General features: G+C 40.2%; 1 protein-coding gene across 2 annotated transcripts in view; it reads right to left on the minus strand.

Annotated features, from left to right (window-relative positions):
• The window catches only part of ADGRE3 (adhesion G protein-coupled receptor E3), a 44817-nt gene extending 32588 nt beyond the window's left edge, over positions 1-12229 (minus strand). Inside the window, exons 1-3 of one of the 2 annotated variants that reach the window (XM_088792443.1) lie at positions 12135-12229; positions 8184-8234; positions 6365-6487 (exon numbers count right to left, since the gene is read on the minus strand). In XM_088792443.1, coding sequence (XP_088648569.1) covers positions 6365-6487; positions 8184-8234; positions 12135-12159 — 199 coding nt within the window. In that variant the 5' untranslated portion in view covers positions 12160-12229. The remainder of the gene's footprint in view (positions 1-6364; positions 6488-8183; positions 8235-12134) is intronic. The other variant, XM_088792444.1, reaches the window with a different exon arrangement.
• Positions 12230-23058: the final 10829 nt, after the last annotated feature.

The raw sequence follows: 23058 nt of genomic DNA on the forward strand, positions 1-23058 counted from the left end.
GCACTCTCTCCCTGACCTTGCTGTGTGGCCTCTGGTATGTTGTGTAATTTCCAGGCCTTGTATGTAATAAACCTGTATCTTTTCAAAATTTCCTAATGGTTAGTGCTGAAGAGCATCTTGCAATCATAATATAAACCACAAGGGTTGGTCCTGTTGTGACATCGATTTAGAAAGGGGCAATGTCTCACATAGGCCCAGGTGAATGCTCCTCAAGAATTTCGAGCCTATAGCATTACTAGCAATAGATTGAGAAATGGCATAAGACACCGTTTCTCAGGCCAGACATGGCAATCTTATTCCTATTTGTCAAGTAGTCTCTCAAGTAGTCCCTTTCAGCTAGGGTAGTCATGTGAGACACCGATAGCCACTGAAAAGTAAGAATGATCTGGGAAAAACCTTACAAAGTGTGAGACAGAAGTTACAATTCACAAAAAAGGAATGAAACTCAAATTGATATTGGAATTCCTATCTGCAACCCTATAAGCTTGAAGACAGCTTATGTGATTCCTGGGATATGCATAGATGGATTATTGGGATAAGAGGATTGAACTAAAAAAGGCAAGAGAGAATCTACTTGTTAGAGTGAAAGACATGTGAGATTATGAAATAATTGAGAGCGACATTACTCAGGTACCCAATCTAAAGAAAACATGCAAGAAAGTGCTCCAAGCGAACAACAGATTAACAAGTATGAAAGTAGCAAGTGCAGAAACCTGAACTTGGGGGAAGATGAAGGAAAGAGGAAGCAAGGATGAACGATGAACCTTGAAGTAAAATTAATATTCATGGAGGAAGTGGGAGGGAAGAGGAGGAATTGAGAGAAGTAAAATAAGAGCATTTTAAAGATCGCATCTCTTTAATGGGGGAGGGCAAGTAAGGGTGAAATGAAGCACCTTGATAGGGAAAAGAATGCATCTTCATGGGGGAAATAATTGGTGAGTTTTTCAAATAATAGCAGAGAACAAGTGTTTGACTGAAATTCAGAAAAGAGAAGGTACCCATTAATAGGATAGAAAAGTATAGAACTTCCAAATAAATAAAGGAAAAAAATGAAGCTAACAGCAGCTTGATCAAGCAAACACAAATAAGAAACAAGGCAAATGAAAAAACAATACCAATATAAAATTAATAAAAAATGCAAAGTAAGATGGAGGGAGTAACTATGTCAGCCATTACACCAAATATTAATATAAATGGAAATCCTCTATTAAAACAGCGACAAGCAGATTGGGTGTGGCAGTTTTAAAACATGGCCTCCAAATTATTTGACACTTTTTCCATTGAGATATGGGCTTGTTTTCTTATCTCTTTATGTCTGAGCTGGCCTGTGACTGCTTCAGTAAACAGACAATTGCAGAAGTGACACAATGGTACTTAGAGATAAGGTCATAAAGAACACGCACCTCTGCCAGGGTCTCTTGGAAGCCTTGTTCTCTGCAGGTTCCAGGCTGGGGCATTCTCTCTCAGAATTCAGCCATTAACTGAAGCTACAAGGAGGGATCCAGTACAGGAGCTCCAGATGACAACTGCAGGCGGTTCCAGTCTTTGAGGCATCCCAACCCAGGCACTAGACATGGGAGCGAAGGTACCTCTGGATAATTTCAACCCTCAGCCATTTGAGTCACCACCAGCCATTTGAGCATTTTGGCTGAGGCCTAAGATATCATGGGGCAGAGAAGACCCATCTCTGAGGTACCTTGTCTGAATTCCTGGCCCATAGATTCCATGAGCCTAATAAAGTGGTTGTTTTGTGCCAACAAGTGTGGGGTTTATCACATAGCAATAGATAACTGGACCACTGGGCCAAAAAAACGATATTCAGCTATATGCTTTTTTTCAGAAGACTGATAAAGAATGTTAGAAATAAAAGGCATACAAAGAGATACTAGGAGAATTAAAACAGAAATAAAACAGAATGGGTAATATTAATATCAGATTCAGTGGAATTTAAGGTTCAAAGCTCTAAACAAGGTAAAGTGGGGTACTACTCATAGGTATTGCTACTTAACAGAAAATTATATCCCAGTCATAAATATGCATCCACCAACAACATAGCAGATAAATACAGAAAGCAAAAACAAGTAGAAAGGCAAGAAGCAAGAACAAATGAAAATACAATTGTACTGGGATATTTAATTTACATATTTCTCTCACAACTATCGTGTTTCCCCAAAAATGAGACCTAGCTGGACAACCAGCTCTAATGCGTCTTTTGGAGCAAAAATGAACATACGACCCAGTCTTATTTTACTATAATATAAGACTGGGTATAATATAATATAATATAATATAATATAATATAATATAATATAATATAACATAATACAATACTGGGTCTTATATTAATTTGTGCTCCAAAAGACGCAGTAGAGTTGATTGTCCAGCTAGGTCTTATTTTTGCGTAAACAGGATAGTAGATAAAAAATAAATAAGAATAGAAAGGAAATGAATATGACAATCAATAAGCACACACAAACAAAGGAAAAATCTAGTAGATAAGTTAAGTAAGGATTTGGAGAAACTGATTTAATAAATAAAATCAATAAGCACACACACATATATATAGAGAGAGTCAGAGAGACAAAGACACACACACACATAGACAGACAGAGGTAGAAAGAGATGATAATAGAGATTGAAAAAGATAGAGACCTACGCAGAGAATCGCACATTCCTTGAACAGAAACTATACATTTTTTCCATAAAATCAATCATATGCTTCTACAAAGAAGCTTCTAATAAAAAATTTAAAAGTAGAACATTTCAGCTCTTAGTTTGAAATCCTTAATAAATTTTTAAAAATTAGAAATGATTCTTTCATTATTTAATACAAGGAGGAATATATTATACAAACTGAGCATTTGTCAGAAACAATTGTTTCTTAGATATGATATCAAAAGCACAAGCAACAAAAGAGAAAATAAATACATCGGACTTCATTAAAAGAACTTTTGTGCTTCAAAGGACACTATTAATAAAGTGGAAAGGCGAATCTGGAAGAGTTCCTAACTCTGTCTTCGTCTTTAGTGACCTTGACGATTTTGAACAGTGCAGGCCAGTAATTTTGTAGACTGTCCCTCAATATGGGTTTGTCTGATGTTCCCTCATGATTAAAATCAGGTTATGCGAATTTTTGGCATGACCAATACTACAAAATTGGTTCGTGTTTTTCTGAGCACCTTATCAGGAGGCACATGATGCCCATTTGTCTAATTTCTGGGGATGCTTATTTTCATCCCCAGATGAAACAGTGTTTTGTAAAGTTTTCCCACTGTAAAGCTTCTATTTCACCCTTTGAAATAGTATCTGGTCAGGAGATACTTTGATACTAAGTAATGTAAACAAGCTGTTTCTCATGGTACTTACTCCTCCTACTTTTGCCTAAGATTACAAAGATATGGCAGACACAGTAGAGTGTCAGCACCGGTGGCTACGTTTCTCAGGGTTGATTTCTCTTTTCCTCGCTAGATTGTACTAGCATAATGCCTGGCACACAGTAAATGGCAACTTTTTCCATAAGTAATTTTTTTTTTTTTATCTCAGCAGTTGTTAGCAAGGTGTATTGTAATCAAGCTGCTTATATGTTTGTCTTTCCCACAGACTGTGAGCTTGTTGAGGGTAGGCAACATGGTTTATTGTTTTTCTATTCCCAGTGTCTAGCACATATTAGATACTTGGAAAATATATGCTTGAATTAGTAGCCTGGAGTAGATACTATGGAAGAAATTAAGGGCTATGAGTCGGTCTGAGTGAAAAGGCAACCCACAGATGGGAGAAAATCTTTGCCAATCTGATATCTGTTAAGGGACGAATGTCCAGAGTATATAAGGAATTTCAACTCAATAATAAAAGTACAAATAACCAAATTAAAAAATGTGTAAATAGTTTGATAGACATTTCTTCAAAGAAGATATAGAAATGGTCAACAAGCACATGAAAAGATTCTCACTAGGGAAATGTAAATCAAAACTATAATGTGATACCACTTCATACCCACTAGCCTGGCTATAATAAAGGAGACAGATCATAAGAATTGTTGAAAAAGATGTGGGAAAACTGCAACTCTCATACATTGCTGGTGTGAATGTAAAATGGCACAGTCATTTTGGAAAACAGTTCAGAAATTCTCAAAATGTTAAGCACAGTGTTATCATATGACTCACCAATTCCACTCCTAGGTATATAACCCAAAGAATTGAAAAAAGGTAGTCAAACAAAAACTTGTATACAATATTCACAGCTGCATTAATCATAATAGCTCCAAAGCGAAAACAACCCAAATGTCCATTAAATGATGAATAGATAAACAAAATGTGGTATATCCATATAATAGAATATTATTCAGCCATAAAAAGGAACAAAGTACTCATACATACTGCAACAAAGATGAACTTTGAAAACATTCTGCTGAGTGAAAGAAGGCAGACACAAAAGGCCATATGTTACCGTGTGTGATTCCATTTATATGCAATGCCCAGAAAAGGCAAATTCATAGAAACAAAAACCAGATTGATTAGTGGTCTCCAAGGGCTGGGGGGAGGGGTAAATGGGGAGTGACTGCTAATGACTTTGAGTTTCCTTTTGAGATGGTGGAATGTTCTGGAATTAGATAATGTTAGTGGTACACAACTGTGGAATATGCTAAAATCCATTAATTGTACCCTGTAAAAGTGAATTTTATGGTGTATGAATTATATCTCAATAAAAAAGATGATGGTGGCTTTACAAGATTGGCCCCCAGTTCTGTCTCCAACCCATGTCCCTATTATGTCCCAGACTATGGATACAGTGACCTCATTTCCTTTTTATTGAACCCATTAGACATATTCCAACCCAAAGCTATTTGTACTTGTGGGTGCCTTTGCCACAAGTACAAATATGCTCGAATATCACCTCCATTTTTGACAGAATGATCTCTTAAAATGCACATAGTTAGTTAATACGGTGACATTAACCTGTCATAAAAACAGTTACTAAACGGGAAGTTTCAGCATTGGCATCAACTGGAATAGACACCACATTCCCAAGTGAGGAACTGGCCAAGATACAATATTTGCAAGGGAGGAGGTGTCTGGAATCTGGTCATATGATTCTTATATCCTTCACTCATATTGAGGATCAGGAGTTGGCAAATAAGAGGGGAAGGATTTATCTGGAGGGAGCTGATGCTGTGCTGTGAACCCCTCCACTCCCACCCAAGAGGAGAAATATGTGTGGGTTCTTTCCTCTTCATCTCAGTCCCGGAGAGAGAGGATTGAAAGGAGTTCACTCAGCTAACTATGCATTGTCTGTATCTTGTGGTGACTCAGTTGACTGGTGCCCATTTCCTCCTAAAAAATCTAAAGGGTGAGCCACTGGCTTGTATCGGGCAAAGGAGAGATATCTACCACACCCGTACACCCCATCACTTGGGCAAAGGCTGAGTGACTATTTTCCAAGAACTAGACATGGGTCAGGTGTGAGAGATTTCTGGTGTGGGGTTGCTTCGGTTCTGTCCAAGAGGGACTGCAATACACTTCAGCAGGAAGCAGCTGGACGAATCACAAAATTCCTCGCGGATGAGGAGGATATAGGGAGGAATTTGCTGTAATCAAGGGAAATTCAGGGGAGTGATTCGGGGAGAGGGAAATTATTTTCAAAGAACCTACAAAGGCCCTCATGAGACAAAAGAGTTGAATCTCAGGAACACAGAGGCTAAATAGCAACAATAGCATCAGCCAAGTAGAGACTGTCCTGCTCGCCCTTCCTCGTCTGGGATCGGACTGCAGCAAGATCAGGCAAAGAAGAGGAGACGTGTTGGGTGGGGACGAGGAGGGAAGCCACTTATACCTCCTACTTCTGATTACAGGCTTCCAATCAGGAGGGAGCTGGAACTAGGGGTGGGGAACAATGCAATATTAACTTAAGTCTGGAGTGTTTATTCTTCCACAGGATTGGACCTTTTCATTATTGAGTTGAGGCTGCATTTTGCATTTTAGGGGACCATAGGAATCTATATTCAGAAAGTTTCTACCCAAGCTTTTATTCTCTCTTTGCCATGGCTTCAGTGCATATTCTCAACTTAAAAAAAAATTTTGTAGGATCCTTTATTCTCCATGAAGTACTGCCACATTCATTACCTCACTCAACACCCCTACTACCCTCATGAAGGCAGCATTATCATCCCCATGTTACAGAGGGGAATACTGAGACCTAGTTAGGTTCTGGGAGAGCCCTTTGTTCTCTGACTTCACGAAAGGGTTTCTTACTTGGTGGAGGCTGAGTGGTAGTTTTCGGCATTGCACATGACTGATACTTCCCCACAGCCCTTACGCTGCCTTCCCTCCCCTTCCACCTCTGGGTGATTTGAAATTTATCCCTTTACCTTGGCATTGCTCCAAGGGGTCCGTGAAGAATTTATTCCCAGATTGCGAAGTGTATCCAGGGCTGCAGGTACAGTAAGTGCCATTGACACAGAAAGCATTCTGGGGACACTGGGAACAGGTACCTGAGGGGAGAAGACCCAACAGGTCAGATGTCACCGGGGTCAAAAACTGTCCTGTTATCATTTGGCTTTGCCTCTAAGCAGGGCCTCTAGAGGCTGAGGAAGGCTGCACCATTTTCCTTTTGTGAGATCTCAGTGCATTAAAAAAATTAGAGATACCATATATATACCTTATGAAGTGATTCCCCTCGTAAGTCTAGGACCCAACTGACACCATACAGAGTTATTATAACATTACTGATTATATTCCCTATGCTGTACTTTACATCCTCATGACTATTTTTATAATGGGCAATTGGTACATTTTAATCCCTTCACTTTTTCACCCAACCCCCTAACCTCCCCATCTGGCAACCATCAGTTTGTTCTTTATATCTATGAGTCAGTTTCTGTTTTGTTTGTTCATTTATTTTGTTCTTTAGATTCCACATATAAGTGAGATCATATAGTATTTGTCTTTCTCTGTCTGAGAAGAACAGAGACTTATTTCACTTGGCATAGTATCCTCTAGATCCATCCATGTTGTCGCAAATGGCAAGATTTCATAAATATCTAATCACTATGTTGTACACCTGAAACTAATATAATATTGTATGTCAACTATAATTGAAAAATACATTTTAAAAAAATCTAAAAAAAATTAAGAGGTTTCAAACCCAGAAAAAGTGGGATTCCTACGCACAATAAAAGATTGGGGCTGGCATGAAACAAATTAATTTTAACACAAAAATTTCAATGCAATATAATTGTGCTATTCTCAAGTTCATTGCAGAATTTATAAAAGAGGAATGCATTGGTTAAGACTTGGGACTCTGGGTTCAATTCTTGTTTCACCACTTACTAGCTGTGTGTCTTTCCCCAAGTCTTAAACTTCCTGTGTCTCAATTTCTTCATCTGTAAAATGGATTATTGTGAGGAGTAAGTGAATTAATACATACAAAGTGCTTTCGGCAGTGTCTGGCACGTAATAAGTGTCAGCTATGATCATAAACATTTGTATTTGGAGGGTACTATGGAAGGTATATTCTTTTAATGGTATATGTTACCTATGTAATACTATGGATAACTTCATTTAGACAGAGATACACTAAGAATTTTAATTTGAGGAAAGAATGGGGATGAGGAAATATCTCAAGCTTTGGGGCTCATGGAGAGACTCATGGGGAGTGGGTGCTGGGAGCATGACGGAGAACACAGCGCAGAACTTGGCTTCTCAGAATGAATCCCCTGGCTGGACATGCAGAATCTCAGGCCCCACCCCAGACCCGCTGAATCACAATCTGGTGAGATTTCCAAGGGATTAAAGCTAACCTGTAATGGTCTGGTTCATATTCTGTTGACTTATGATCAGAATGAAACGGTTACCAGCATGCTGTCTCTCCCACGAGAATGTTTACTTCATGAGACTGTGTGGGTTTTATTCACTGTTCTGTTTCCACACTGGGCACATTATGCTTACTAAAAACAAACAAATCTCCAAATAAAAGTACAATAAGAAGATAAATTAAAAGATTTCCAAATTTGATGAAATGATCAATTAAAGAACAAAACAAGATAGGAGCAACCCTGCCCAAGTTCTGTTCCCAACACAAGCCCCTTTCCTCCAGCGTGTTGGAGGGTGTGGGTGACCCCATGTTCATTCTTGATCCACTCTCTCCCTGGTCTCTGGCTATGGAAGAGCCAGGCTTTGAGCACTCACCTTTGGCCTTCTGAACCATGACGCCTGACAAACTCAGCAGAATGCAGAGCCCTGGAACAGGAAAGCAGAAGGAAGAGACATAAAATTATGGAGGAACCATTACAGGAAATTCTCTGTGGACTGTGTATCAGTTATCTACTACTGCATAACAAACCATCAGAAAAACATAGTGGCTTAAAATAACAACGTTCATTTTTATTATCTCTCATTTTATTATTATTTCTGTGGGTCAGAAATCTGGGAAGGACTTGGCTGGGTGGTTTCTTATATTGTTGCGGTTAGACAGGGGCTGGGGCTGGAACTGGCTGGGCATTACTTCCCTTCATGTGGTGTCGGAGCCTGGGCTTGTTTGGGCTTCCTCCTGACATGGCAGCCTCGGTCAGGCTGCACAGGAACCAAAGTCTATCCCAGCTCCAACAAACTATATACCTATCACCCCACTTGGCAAACAGAGACCCTTCCATTACCAGGTCCCACTTTTTAAAAAGCTTTATTGAGTTATACTTGATATTATTGTTACCTACAGGTACTATGTTTTATAGCAGATCTCTGGAACTTATTCATCTGTGTAAGAAAAACTTTGTTCCCATGGAAAACAACTCCTCATTCTCCCTCCCCCGACCCCTGGCAACAACCATTTTATTTTCTGCTTCCATGAGTTTGACGACTTTAGATACTTTATCTAAGTGGAATCATGCAGTTTATCCTTCTGTGTCTGGCTTATTTCACTTAGCATAATGTCCTCTAGGTTCATCCACGGTGTTGTGAATGGCAGGACTGGCTTCTTTGTAAAGGCTGAATAATATTCCATTGTATGTATATACCACAGTTTCTTTATCCATTCATCAGCAGGGCCCACTTTCTTAGGGGGTAGCCAAAGTTGCCAATAAGGTTATTAGTCGCCAGAGCTAAATTTCAACCAGTGCACACTAAGAGAACCCTGTTGGTTGTTCATATTGCCATGCTTTCACCCCATTTGTTAATAATCATGGCCCAGAATCAGCTTCCAACTAGTTAAACACGGCGGAAGTGCTTCCTGCTTCCTCAGGCAGTCTGAGTGCTGTCACATTTTCTCAAGGCTAATCTTCAGGGTCTCCTTCTAGCCCAGCCAGCAACCCCGCGCTCAATGGTATGTGCACGTGTCATCAGCCTGCTGGAATCCGAGTTCTGAGAGACTTCAGAAACCATCCACTGACTCTTTTTGTTGATGAGGAAACCGATCCTCAGTTTCAATTTGCTCAGACACCAGTTGTGCAAGTTTGGGCAAGTTACTTTAGGTTTCCTTGAAACATGGTGACAGCATTACCTACTTTCTGGGGTTGGGGTGTTGACCTGAATGAGGAAAGGCATGAAGTACAGTGTCTGCAGTCTCAGAGATATAGAGAAAAACTGAGGGGTTGCTAGATGGGAGTGGGGTGGGGATGAGGGAGAGGGTGAGGGGATTAGACAGCACAATCAGTACCCACAAGATTGCTGCTGGGATACGAAAGACAGTTTGGGGAATATAATCAATAATGTTGTGAAGATTTTGTAGGGTGTCAGATGGGCACTTGTCTCATTAGGGAGACCACTTCAGGGATGATGTAAATGCCTGATCACTGCACTGTACACCTGAAGCTGAAGCTGAATGATACTGAATGTCAACTATAATTTAATATATATATTCACAAGAAGTGGAATACAGCATAAGGAATAGAGACAGTGGAAATGTAATGGCTGTATGCGATGTCAGAGGGGCAGTAGATTGGGGGAGGGGAGTTATCACTTTTTGAGGCGTGTAAAGTCTAACTATTACGTTGTTTTGTACACCTGAAACTATAATAAAAAAAAATTTGAAAAAAAAGTACAGAAATCATTGCATAAATGTTAGCTGTCTCTATGATAATTTTATTTGCATGAGAATCCCATTCTAATTCTTGACCTGATACTCATTCTATTACACTGTCTGTTCCATCCAGTGATGAAGGCAGAGAGTTCACACATAACCGAAATTCACAAATAATCCATCTCAGAAGTGTCTAGGACTCTACCTCCAGTTGCCCTAAAGCAGGAAACATCTTGTTTGGGCTTCTTTCATTTAAATTGCACACTCTCACTTAAATTGGATTCCACAGATATACAGAGGGTGCCAGAAAAATGTATGCACATTTTAAGAAAGGAAAAAGCTATTAAAATTGTAATACTCAATATATACTGATAACAAAGAACGAACACAAGTCATGTTTGACTCCTGCAATTACAAGAGGTGCTCAAAGTTACCATCTGTGCCCAGACACTTCTGATTATGGCGAACTACTGCTTGAGCAACATTGACCAAAATGTCCACTTGTATGCATTTTTTGGCACCCCCAGTATACTGAACACCTCTTGTAGGTAAGATGTTGAGGAAGGGGCTGCAAAGGTGAGGGGACACGTCATTTGCCTTCAAGTTGCTTATATTTTGATAGAATTTATGGTGTATCCCTCCCTCTGTAACTAAATAGTTGTGAGACTTTGAGCAAGTCATACACCCTCTCTGTGATGCTGTTTCACATCTGTAATGTGGAGATGCTGTGTGACAAAGGGCAAACCAATTTCAGCTTGATGCCAGGCTAAAGTAGGTGTTCGATAAATGTAAGCTTGGTTGATATTGTGGCTATTGATAGTTATTTGACCTGGAGCCAGAAGGACGGACTGGATTTCTGAGTTGGGGAACCATCTGCACTGAAGTGGTGGTTGAAGCCACAGCATCATGAGATTCCTCTAGGGAAAGGGAGTAGACAAAGACAAGACGCCTGGCAGAATCCTGTGGAAAGAACATTATAGCAAAGATCTGGAGTCAGATGGCTTGGGTTGAATCCTGACTGTCTTTATATGCTGTGTGATTCTGGACAAGTAACATAACTCTCTGTGCCCTAGTTTTCTCAGCTATAAGATGAGAATAATAATAGTACCTACCTCATGGGCCTATTGTGAGGATTCAATGGGTTAATACACATATGAGGTGTGACAATTAAATTTGCGGACTTGTTGCAACAATGTTGCTAACTTTTTTTGATATCAGAGGGATTTTCATTGTGAATTTGTACCAACTGGACAAATAGTTAATCAAGTTTACTATTTGGAAGTGCTGAAAAGGCTGCGTGAAAAAATTAGATGACCTGAACTTTTCACCAACAATTCATGGCTCTTACATCAGGACAATGCACCAGCTCACAGGGCACTGTCTGTGAGGGAGTTTTTAGCCAGTAAACAAATAACTATATTGGAACTCCCTCCCTACTCACCTGATCTGGTCCCCAATGACTTTTTTCTTTACCCGAAGATAAAGGAAATATTGGGAAAGGAAGACATTTTGATGACATTCAGGACATCAAGGGTAATACGATAACAACTCTGATGGCCATTCCAGAAAAAGAGTTCCAAAACTGCTTTGAAGGGTGGACTAGGCACTGGCATGGGTGCATAGTTTCCCAAGGGGTGTACTTCAAAGGTGACCATAGTGATATTCAGCAATGAGGTATGTAGCACTTTTCCTAGGATGAGTTCGAGAACTTAATTGGCAGACCTCGTAAGGTGCATAGTGAGTGCTCAAAAACATTGGTTATTATTAATAATAACTTTGGTACAGGAAAAGGAAAGAGTAGGGAGGAAACAATAGCAAGAGAGGCAGAGAAGAGTCAGGGCAGCGCTAGGTCACAGAATTCATCAAGGAGGGGAGGATATCAATTATGAAACAAAACCTGTGAAGAAGATGAACAACTCATTGGATTGGACCATAATGAAAATTTTAGGGATATTTGAAAGCGTAGCTTGAATAGGGTGGTGAGGAAGGAAACCATATCCAAGAAAAAAGGAGTGTTCAAAGCAGTTCAGAGGAAAGAGGAGAAGAAAAAGACAGTTAATTGTTGAACCAAGCAGTTCATGATAGGGGGTAGGTTAAGATGCAGTCATTGTCAAGGTTACACATACCTGGAAGGAGTGATGGCTCTTGCATTCCTGCATGCAGGGAACCCTTGCCAGCCAGCTCTTGAAGCTCCCTACTGCGCTTTAAGCCAACCACTTTTCCTATCTCAAGGAAATCTCATGAGAATTGACGTAAGTATCTTAGGTCAGCTGACAGGAAATTTTTCTCAGAAAAGTGAACTTCTCATCTTTCACCATCAGACCCATGGTTCTGCTTTTTATTTATTTTCTATACCTTGTCTGCACTGTTTTCGTATGCTTCCTTGGTAGTAAGTTTTTCTAGCTATTGTTGATTGCTTTTGGGATGACAGAATCAATTGACCCTAGGTAAGGAATGCCCTTCAGTTACATAGCATTGTCTGAGGAAGTGACTTTGGAGTCAAAATAAACCTTAAATAGCCCTATGGTTTTTGAGCTGGGTAAGCCAGAATTTAGGGTGTCTTTGTTGGTATGTAAAGTTTCTGGGGAAATCATTTTCACAAATCTTGGGCTATTATGCCCCCCAGAAGATGGCACTCACCAGATATGACTGGAGTCTCAAATCTGGTAGAAGGTGATATATTATTTGGTCATTTAGGGGCAATCCAGACAGTTAAAGAAGCACGATCCAGTAGGGTTTGGGAGAAAAGACCTGTAAGTCATTCTCTCCTCCAACAAATATTAACTAAGACAAATTTATTAAGTGACAGGATCTGCACTATCTCATTAGGCTACAACAGTGAACAAAATTAACACAATCTTTCCTATATAGAATTAGAGGCTAGTGGGGGAAGCCAGACAGTTAAATAAGTATAGTCCTTATGGAACTGACCTACCTCAAGGTTCAGTAGTGGCAAGGTGTTGCTTCTTTGGACATCCGGCAATCCAAGAAATTCAGGATCCAAGCGATAAACAAAAAAGTAATTACTAAAGTATCGTAAAAACGCAAACAGAGATTCCATTCATGACATGCACAAAAATGTCTTAAAGTCACTGCTTTCTTATCTCTCAAGTAGGGAAGACACCACTCTTTTTCTTTTCTGTCTTTAAATTGCGTTGGGGAGGAGTTTAGAGGAAATTTGAATTACTGAATGTTTTAAAGCAGTGTGAAGATATGATTGGCTCTGTTTTGGGGAGAGTTACTCTGAATGCTTTATGGATTGGATGCTAGTGTGGATATGGGGGTCCAGGGTGGACAATAATCCAGGAAGAGCTAATGCACTTTTGCAACATATTTTATGTGGTCTCCCTGCTTATTTTCCTACTCTGCTCGAAAACATTCTCAACCAAGCAACCATAGTTATCTTTCAAAACAGATTAGACTCTATCACTCCCCTGCTTAAACCATTCTAAGGCTCTTCGTCTCACTTAGGATAAAAACCAGACTTCTTTCTGTGGCCAAAAACATGTGGCCTCCATGTTTTTTCCTCATCTACATCTTACACTTTGTGGGGACAGAGCCCCAGAGAGTAGTTTACAGGCTCTCGGCCTCACGTGAAGGGGTACTGGCTCGGGTGGTGAATGGCCGTCGGCTGTGGCTGATTGGCCGTTGGCTGTGGCCGGTTAGCCAATTGGCCGCTGGTATAACTGCTGCGGCTACCGAGGGCCGAGGAGAGCGGAAGAGGAGAGCCGAGAGAGAGGAACAGAGTCGAGAGAGTGGAGAAGAGTCGTCGGTCGGTCGGTTGGCGGCCGGTGGGCCCAGCCTCCAGTGAGACCGTGGTGGTATGGCTCCCCTACCTATGGCTCCGTGGGTGTTCCTTTTCGGCCTCACCATATCCTGCGTTCTTGTGTGGGGAGTGGGAGCAGAGACCCCGCAGGCCGCACTGCCTGAAAGATGGCGTGGCGAGAAGGCCTCTGCGCACGACAAATGGCGCAGCGAGCAGGGTCTCCCGCACGACAAATGGCGCAGCGAGCAGGGTCTCCCGCACGACAAATGGCGCAGCGAGCAGGGTCTCCCGCACGACACACTTCATTTGCTATGAGTCCCCCTTTGCTCCCTATTCCTCAGCCACAGTGGTCTCTTCTGTTCCTTGAGTGCATCACACTCCTTTCTGCCTCAGGGCCTTGGTACATGCGTCCACATGGCCTGGAATGCTTTCTACCTTAACAGTCACATATTCGCCTCCTTTTTGTCTTTCATGTCTCAACTTCAAATGCACTTTTTCAGACGGTGTTCCCTGATCGCCCACTAAAGGAAGTTCTGCCAAATTATACTCAGTCACCCTATTTATTTCCGCAAATGTATTACCCAAATCTGTCATTATCTTGTTTATTTGTCTGTCTCTCCCTTCTAGAATGTAAACTCATAGTTTTCTTATCTACCTTGCTTCCCATGATATCATTGCTGAATGAATGAATTGATGGATCAATTGGAAAAGAATGAAAAAGAAGACTCTAACACCAAGACATATCATAATTAAAATGCCAAAGGTTAAAGACAAAGAGAATCTTAAAAGCAGCAAGAGAAAAGCAGTTAGTTACCTACAAGGGAGCTTCTATAGACTGTCAGCTGATTTCTCAACAGACACTTTGCAGGCAAGAAGGAAGTGGCACGAAATATTCAAAGTGATGGAAAACAAGGATATACAACCAAGATTACTCTACCCAGCAAAGTTATCACTTGGAATTGAAGGACAGATAAAGAGCTTCCCAGAAAAGAAAAAGCTATAGGAGTTCATCACCACCAAACCAGTATTTCTAGAAATGTTTATAGGAACTTCTTGAAGGAGAAGAAGAAGAAGAAGAAGAAGAAGAAGAAGAAAAAGAAGAAGAAGAAGAAGAAGAAGAAGAAGAAGAAGAAGAAGAAGAAGAAGAAGGAGAAGAAGAAAAAGATAAAAATATGAAGAATAAAATGCCAATAACTACATATTCATGAACAATTACTTTCAATGTAAATAGATTAAATATTCCAATCAAAAGATATAGGGTGGCTGAACAGATAAGAAAACAAGACCCTTACAAATGCTGCCTACAAGAGACTCACTTCATATCGAAAGACACACATAGACTGAAAGTAAAGGGACGGAGAAAGATATTTCATGCAAATGGCAACAAACAAACAAAAAACCTAAGTAGCAGAGTAGCAATACTTATACCAGACAAAACAGACTTTAAAACAAAGGCTATAACAAGATACAAAGGAGGCAGCCAGTTAGCTCAGTTTGTTAGAGCACAATACTTGATGCTTGTAACACCAGGGTTGCCCGTTTGATCCCCGCATGGGTCAGTGTGAGCTGCACCCTTCACACCTAGATTGAAACAACTACTTGACTTGGAACTGATGGGTCCTGGAAAACTAACTTAAAAAATTTTTTAAAAAAGTTAAAAAAAAAAAAAGAGACAAAGAACAACCCAGTATTCCCATTTCTGGGTATTTATCTGAAGACAACCAAAACGCTACTTCGAAGGGATGTGTGCAACCATATGTTCATTACAGCATTGTTTACAATAGCCAACATGTGCAGGCAGCCTGGGTGTCCATCAATGGATGAATGGATAAAGAGGAGGTGGCATATATGTATATATAACGAAATATTGCTCAGCCATAAAAAGAATGAAATCTTGCCATCTGCAATAACATGGATGGACCTAGATGGTATTGTGCTGAGTGGAGTAAGTCAAATGCCATATGTTGTGGAATCTATAGAATAAAATAAATTAATAAACAAAGCAGGGCCAGCCTGGTGGCTCAGGCAGTTGGAGCTCCGTGCTCCTAATGCCAAAGGCTGCCAGTTTGATTCCCACATGGGCCAGTGGCAGATGGCTCAGTTGGTTGGAGTGTGGGCTCTCAACCACAAGGTTGCCCGTTCAACTCCTCGACTCCCGCAAGGGGAAGTGGGCTGCACCCCCTGCAACTAACAACGGCAACTGGACCTGGAGCTGAGCTGCGCCCTCCACAACTAAGATCAAAAGGACAACTTGACTTGGAAAAAGTCCTGGAAGTACACACTGTTTTCCAATAAAGTCCTGTTCCCCTTAAAAAAATAAACAAAACAGAAACAAACTCATAGATACAGAGAACATTTTGATGGTTGCCAGATGGAAGGGGGTTTAGAGGGTGGGTGAAAAAGGTGAAGGAATTAAGAAGTACAAATTGGTAGTTACAAAACAGTCATGGAGATGTAAAGTACAGCATAGGGAATATAGTCAATAATATTGTAATAACTATGTGTGGTGTCAGATAGATACTAGATTTATTGGGGTGATCACTATATAAACTATATAAAAGTCTAATCACTATGTTATGCACCTGAGACTAAGATAATATTGTATGTGAACTGTAATTGAAAAAGAAAAAAAAAAAACTGAAAAAACAAAGTTTCTGGGGCAAAAGAAAAAGAATCTACAGAACTTGGAAGTAAGTCGGGGGCGGGGGCTGGGAAGTGAGAGAGAGGAGTTAACTCCTGGTTGTTTTTCTTTTGCTTAGGCAACTGGGTGGGTCACCACCACCATCACCACTGGAACTGCTTTTGCTAAGAATACCAACAACTTCCTTCATGCTCTGTCCTGTGAACGTTTTTCAGTCTTAATTCAGTCTGCTCTCTCTCCTTGCCCTCCATGACGCCACACTTTACTCATCTCCACCAATTTCTCTCTCCACTCTTGCCCTGTCTTGTCTATTAGCCACTTCCTCACTACTTGACTTTTAAATACTACTCAGGGTTCTGTTCTCTCTCTACAATCTCTCCCTATATGACCTAATCCATTACCAGGGCTTTAATTACCATGTTTGTTGGCTGAGTGGGGGAGTCCTCTCTTTTGTGATCCAGGCTATATATACAATGTACATGAAGTCACAGCACCTCAAAATCCACTTGTCCAAAACTGAATTGTTTCTCTCCCCCAAACCAGCTTTTCCTCCAATGTTCTCTTTCTCTATAGCAAAGTAGCACTGCTGTTCTTTCCCTGTAGTCCTCTGGGGTTGGGGTGATAATTGGAGGCAAGAATTGATCAAGAAGGACAGGTAGTGCCACCTAATGGTCAGACCGATGCTATTACAGGGCGTTAGCTCTAGAGCCAGACTGCCTAGGTACAAATATTGGCTCTGCCACTTAATACTGTATGACTTGGGGAAAGTTACTCAACTTCTCTGATTTGGGATAACTTTGACAGTCTCCTAACTGGTGTCCTCTGTCTCATCCTTCTGCCTACAGCCAGGAGAACTTTCTGAAACATGAATCTGAGCTCATCACACACCTGCCTCACAGCCCCACGGACACTTTGCGGGGTAAATGTGCTCAGTAGGCACATAAAGTCCACCTGATCTGCCCCAATCCACCTCTCCAGTCTCATCGCCCACCTTTCTCCCTCAGGCTGCCCACCTGCCCTGAGCTACTTGCTTTTTCCAGCCTCCAGGCCTTTGCATGTGGTCCCCTCTGCCTGGAATTGCCTTTTTTCCCCACTGCTCTGCCCCTGGCCAAGTCCTTTAAGTGTGCATTCTTTTGTATATCCTTCCATAACCCCCAAGGTAGGTCCCTAGAGCCCCACTCTGCCTCCTTTGTACACCCCATAGAGTTAGAATCTCCCTCCTCTATTCATAACATATTTAATCAAATCTAAGATATCATCAATTTTAAAGTATATCATTATTTTACGTACCACCAAATCTAACAAATTATGACACAATGTTTTCTTGTTCTTTAGAATTTTTATTTTATTCTTATTGAATGAGGTATTGTAAACTTAATTAGAAATGAATTTTTGTCACATATCACTCTTTTGATTGGATGAAAAGGAAAACAGAAGTGGAAAACAAACTGGTTAAGATATTCTTGAAACTTGTTTACATTCTGAATCTTCAAAGTTACTATAAACACAGAGCTATTCACGTCCATGTCTTTCCAGATCAGTAGTTCGCAAGATGTGGTCACCAGACCACCAGCATCAGCATTACTTGGGAACTCGTTAGAAATTCAGATTCTCGAGTCCTGGGGTGGGCCCAGCAAGTCGTGTTTACACAGGTCCTCTAGTGATTCTGACACACGCTTGAGTCTTCAGAACCCAGTTCTGCATGGTATTGTCTTTTGGTTCATTAAGAGTATGGTGATGTGGCATTTATTAAAAGTATTCAAAAAATGAACCAGAAGCCTTTGCTGGCTCTCTGACGCCCTCACTCTGCTTAGTAGCATACAAGTATAAACCAAATGTCCTTAGCCTTTTACCTGTGATGACGAAATGAGATTATAATTCCTTGTTTATAACCAAGTTATTACAGCATAAAACTGCAGGGACTTTCATGCTGAAAATGACCCTCTGAAAGTATCTTCTCAGTTATTTCTGAGTCTCCTGCAGGTCCACCTCACAGATGCCCTTCCTTTCATCCATCCACCCACCCACACTTTCGTCCGTCCACGTCCATCCATCCATCCATCCACCCACCCACTCACTCACCCTCCCACTCATATTTCCTTCCTTTCTCACTTCCTTCCTTCCACTACAGACTTTTCTCTTACTGCCAGACAGCTGTCTGCCGCTGTTGACTTCCATGAACAATCTGTTTATGGTCTGTGCTGGACACTCATGCACTGGACTCAGGTTGGAAATGCACATGCTCCTTGCTCTTCAATGTCACTTGTCCCAAAGCTTTCAATGGACACTCATTCCAGATCACCAGAGGTTATTATTAACTAACTGTTTTTCCACTATTAGTGCTTCACCCCTTAACACTAACTGGATTTCAGGGCAACAGGGCCAGTTGGTTGCTTCTATATGTGATGGGGTGGGGCTTTAAAAAAAAAAGACTGACTAGCTCAAAGTCCTAAAATATTTGTTCAAGTCTCTTGTCAGGGAATCAGGGATTTTGTATCACTTTACTAAAATGATGCCTTATTTCTTATAGCCTCAGGGATAAAACAACCTAAAACTAACCTCAAAGTTTTATCTTGCAGGTAGCAGAATTACAACTTCAATTAAATTCACAGCCTCAGTAGATTCACAGTTGTGACAGTGTTAGTGTTAGGGTGATTCCATACTGTCCTAAAAGAATCTCTGGGAACAAGTAGAAATCTTAGAAATACTTTTTATTTGTATCTTCAAAAAGATTAAACAACAATAGTTGCAATAAAAAGGAACCTTCAGAGAATAAGAAAGAGTTTTAAGAAATGAAAATAATGGTAACCAATATGAAAATTAAATAGAAGGATTAGATATAAAGTGCTGACAATCTGTGTGAAAGGAGACCAAAAATATAAAGAGTTTGAGGAGGTTCAGAAAGAAAGAAAGAAACAAACAAAAAAGCAAAAACAAAAACAAAAAAACAGAAAGGAGGCTATTATTCAAGAAAATAACATAAAACAATTTCCCAGAGCTGAAAGACGCGAGTTTCTATATTAAACAAGCCTACTGAGTATACCATAGTGAAATTTTGGAACATGTAGAATATAAAAAATTATTTTCCTATTCTCAATATTTTTCATACTTTACAATATTTTTATAAGTGGATAAACTTTAGTAATAAAATGACAAAATAAAGGCAAAAAGATAAATTGATACCCAGTACCAAATAATTGATAAACAATACCTAATAATAATCTTAAATTAATTTTGATCATACTTTATACTTCTTTAAATTAACATACTGAAGAAAAGATGGAGCAAATTGAGAAGAAGAATGAAGAGACCTGGCTCAGTCCATGTAAAACGAATAAACACAATAAACAGAAAACAGAAAATAAATGTAAAATAAGGGGCAGAAATATATTAAACATCAATAATTACATTAAATGTAAGTGGATTAAATTGTCCTATTAAAAGTTACTTTCAGGGGCTGGCCTGGTGGCTCAGGCGGTTAGAGCTCCATGCTCCTAACCGAAGGCTGCCGGTTCGATTCCCAGATGGGCCAGTGGGCTCTCAACCACAAGGTTGCCAGTTCAACTCCTCAAGTCCTGCAAGGGATGGTGGGCTCTGCCCCCTGCAACTAAGATTGAACATGGCACCTTGAGCTGAGCTGCCTCCCAGATGGCTCAATTGGTTGGAATGCGTCCTCTCAACCACAAGGTTGCCGGTTCGACTCCCGCAAGGGATGGTGGGCTGCGCCCCCTGCAACTAGAAAATGGCAACTGGACCTGGAGCTGAGCTGCACCCTCCACAACTAAGACTGAAAGGACAACAACTTGAAGCTGAACGGCACCCTCCACAACTAAGATTGAAAGGACAACAACTTGACTTGGAAAAAAGGCCTGGAAGTACACAGTGTTCCCCAATAAAGTCCTGTTCCCCTTCCCCAATAAAATCTTAAAAAAAAAAAAAGTTTCTTTCAGACTTTGTTAAAAAACAAAATCCAGCTATGTACTGTTTATAAAAAACATCATGTAAGATAAAATGGCAAAGAGGCTGAAAACAAGAGACTTATCAGACAACAACAAGAAAAACAAGAAGCTAGTACGGCAATATTAGAAACAGACAAATAAAATTCAAAGCCCAATTTAAAAAGGGAGAGGGCAGATTTCATACTGGTATCAGGTGACTTCACCAAAAACTGTTATGGTAATAGCCAGTATTTATTGAGCACTTATTACATATCAGGCACCGTGATAAGTGCTTTGCATATAGGCATTATGTCATCCAGTCCTTAGTACAATCCCACTATTACCCCATTCAACAGTTTAGGCAACTGAGTCACAGAGAAGTTAGGTAGGTGACAGTTACAGGGTGGTAAGTACCAAAAACCAAGGACTCTTAATCATTGCGCTATGCAACTAATACCACACCTTTGAAAAATATAAAGCAAAATCTGTTAGGAATACTTGTTTTTCTTCTAACAGTTTAAAGTTCTTTTTTATGTTTGAGGCAATCTATCTGGAATTTATTTTCATGAATGATGTGAAATAGGGATGCAACAACTTAATCCTTTAGCCAATTGTCCCAACAGTTTCCTTTCTCCATTGATCTGAAATACTCCCTCTAACACATACTGGATGCCCATCGAGGTGTGAAAATTAAGTTCGCGAACTCTTCCTAGAAAAAGTGCGGCATACCTCATTGCTGAATATCACTACGGTCACCTTCGAAGTGCTCCCCTTGGGAAGCTATGCACCGATGCCAGCACCTAGTCCACCCTTCAAAGCAATTTCATAACTCTTTCTGGAATGGCCATCAGAGCTGTCATCGCATTACCCTTGATGTCCTGAATGTCATCAAAATGACTTCCTTTCAATATTTCCTTTATCTTGGGGTAAATAAATAAGTCATTGGGAGCCAGATCAGGTGAGTAGGGAGTGTGTTCCAATACAGTTATTTGTTTACTGGCTAAAAACTCCCTCACAGACAGTGCTGTGTGAGTTGGTGCATTGTCGTGATGCAAAAGCTGCTCCGGGACCATTTTTGCACACACCTCTCATGCCAAGATTTTCAGTTAAGATTTTCCTAACTGTTTCTCTATCAATGTTTACTTGGTCTACTATGCTTCTCACAGTTAGCTGATGATTTTGACGCACAATTCGATGAATTTTTGCAATGTTTTCATCAGTTCTGCTCATTACTGACTGCCCCAACCTCTCTTCATCAGGATGCGTTTTTCTCCCCTCAGGAAAACGTTTAATCCATTTGTACACTGCTGTTTATTTCATGGCATTATCCCCATAAACATGTCCCTGATTTCACTCCACCCTTGCCAAGTTTAACAAGAAATTTTTTTTTTTTTAGTATGGATAATTTTTTTTAGATTTTATTTTATTAAATTTATTAGGGTGACAATTGTTAGTAAAATTACATGGATTTCAGGTGTATAATTCTGTATTACATCATCTATACATCCCATTGTGTGTTCATCACCCAGAGTCAGTTCTCCTTCCATCACCATATATTTGATCCCCCTTACCCTCATCTCCCCCACCCCCCACCCCCCTTACCCTCTGGTAACCACTAAACTATTCTCTGTGTCTATGAGTTTCTGTTTCTCATTTGTTTGTCTTGTTCTTTTGTTGTTTTTGGTTTATATACCACATATCAGTGAAATCACATGGTTCTCTGCTTTTTCTGTCTGACTTATTTCGCTCAGCATTACACTCTCAAGATCCATCCATGTTGTCACAAATGTTCCTATATCATCTTTTTTTACCGCCGAATAGTATTCCATTGTGCATATATGCCACAACTTCTTTATCCATTCATCTATCGAAGGACATTTTGGTTGTTTCCATGTCTTGGCCACCGTAAACAAAGCTGCAATGAACACTGGAGCACACGTGTCTTTATCTCTAAATGTTTTCAGATTTTTTGGGTAGATACCCAGGAGAGAAATTGCTGGGTCATATGGCAATTCTATTCGTAATTCTTTGAGGAACCTCCACACTGCCTTCCATAACGGCTGCACCAGTCTGTATTCCCACCAACAGTGTATGAGGGTTCCTTTTTCTCCACAGCCTCTCCAACATTTGTTATTATTTGTCTTGTTGATGATAGCCATTCTGACTGGGGTGAGGTGATATCTCATTGTGGTTTTCATTTGCATTTCTCTGATGATTAGTGATGGTGAGCATTTTTTCATATGTCTATTTGCCATTTGTATGTCCTCTTTGGAGAAATGTCTCTTCAGGTCGTCTGCCCATTTTCCAATTGGGTTGTTTGTTTTCTTGTTGTTGAGTTGCATGAGTTCCTTGTATATTCTGGATATTAGCCCCTTATTGGAGGCACTGTTTGCAAAAATCTTCTCCCATTCAGTTGGTGGCCTCTTTATTTTGTCGATGGTTTCTTTTGCTGTGCAGAAGCTTTTAAGTTTCATATAGTCCCATTCGTTTATTTTAGCTTTTACTTCCATTGCCTTTGGAGTCAAATTCATAAAATGCTCTTTCAACCCAAGGTCCATAAGTTTAGTACCTATGTTTTCTTCTATGCAGTTTATTGTGCAGGTCTTATGCTTAAGTCTTTGATCCATTTTGAATTAACTTTGGTACATGGTGACAGATAGCAGTCCAGTTTCATTCTTTTGCACGTGGCTATCCAATTCTCCCAG

This window comes from Rhinolophus sinicus, chromosome 15 (assembly GCF_057876585.1).
Source record: "Rhinolophus sinicus isolate RSI-liver-muscle chromosome 15, RSI-T2T, whole genome shotgun sequence".
Lineage (NCBI taxonomy): Eukaryota > Metazoa > Chordata > Mammalia > Chiroptera > Rhinolophidae > Rhinolophus > Rhinolophus sinicus.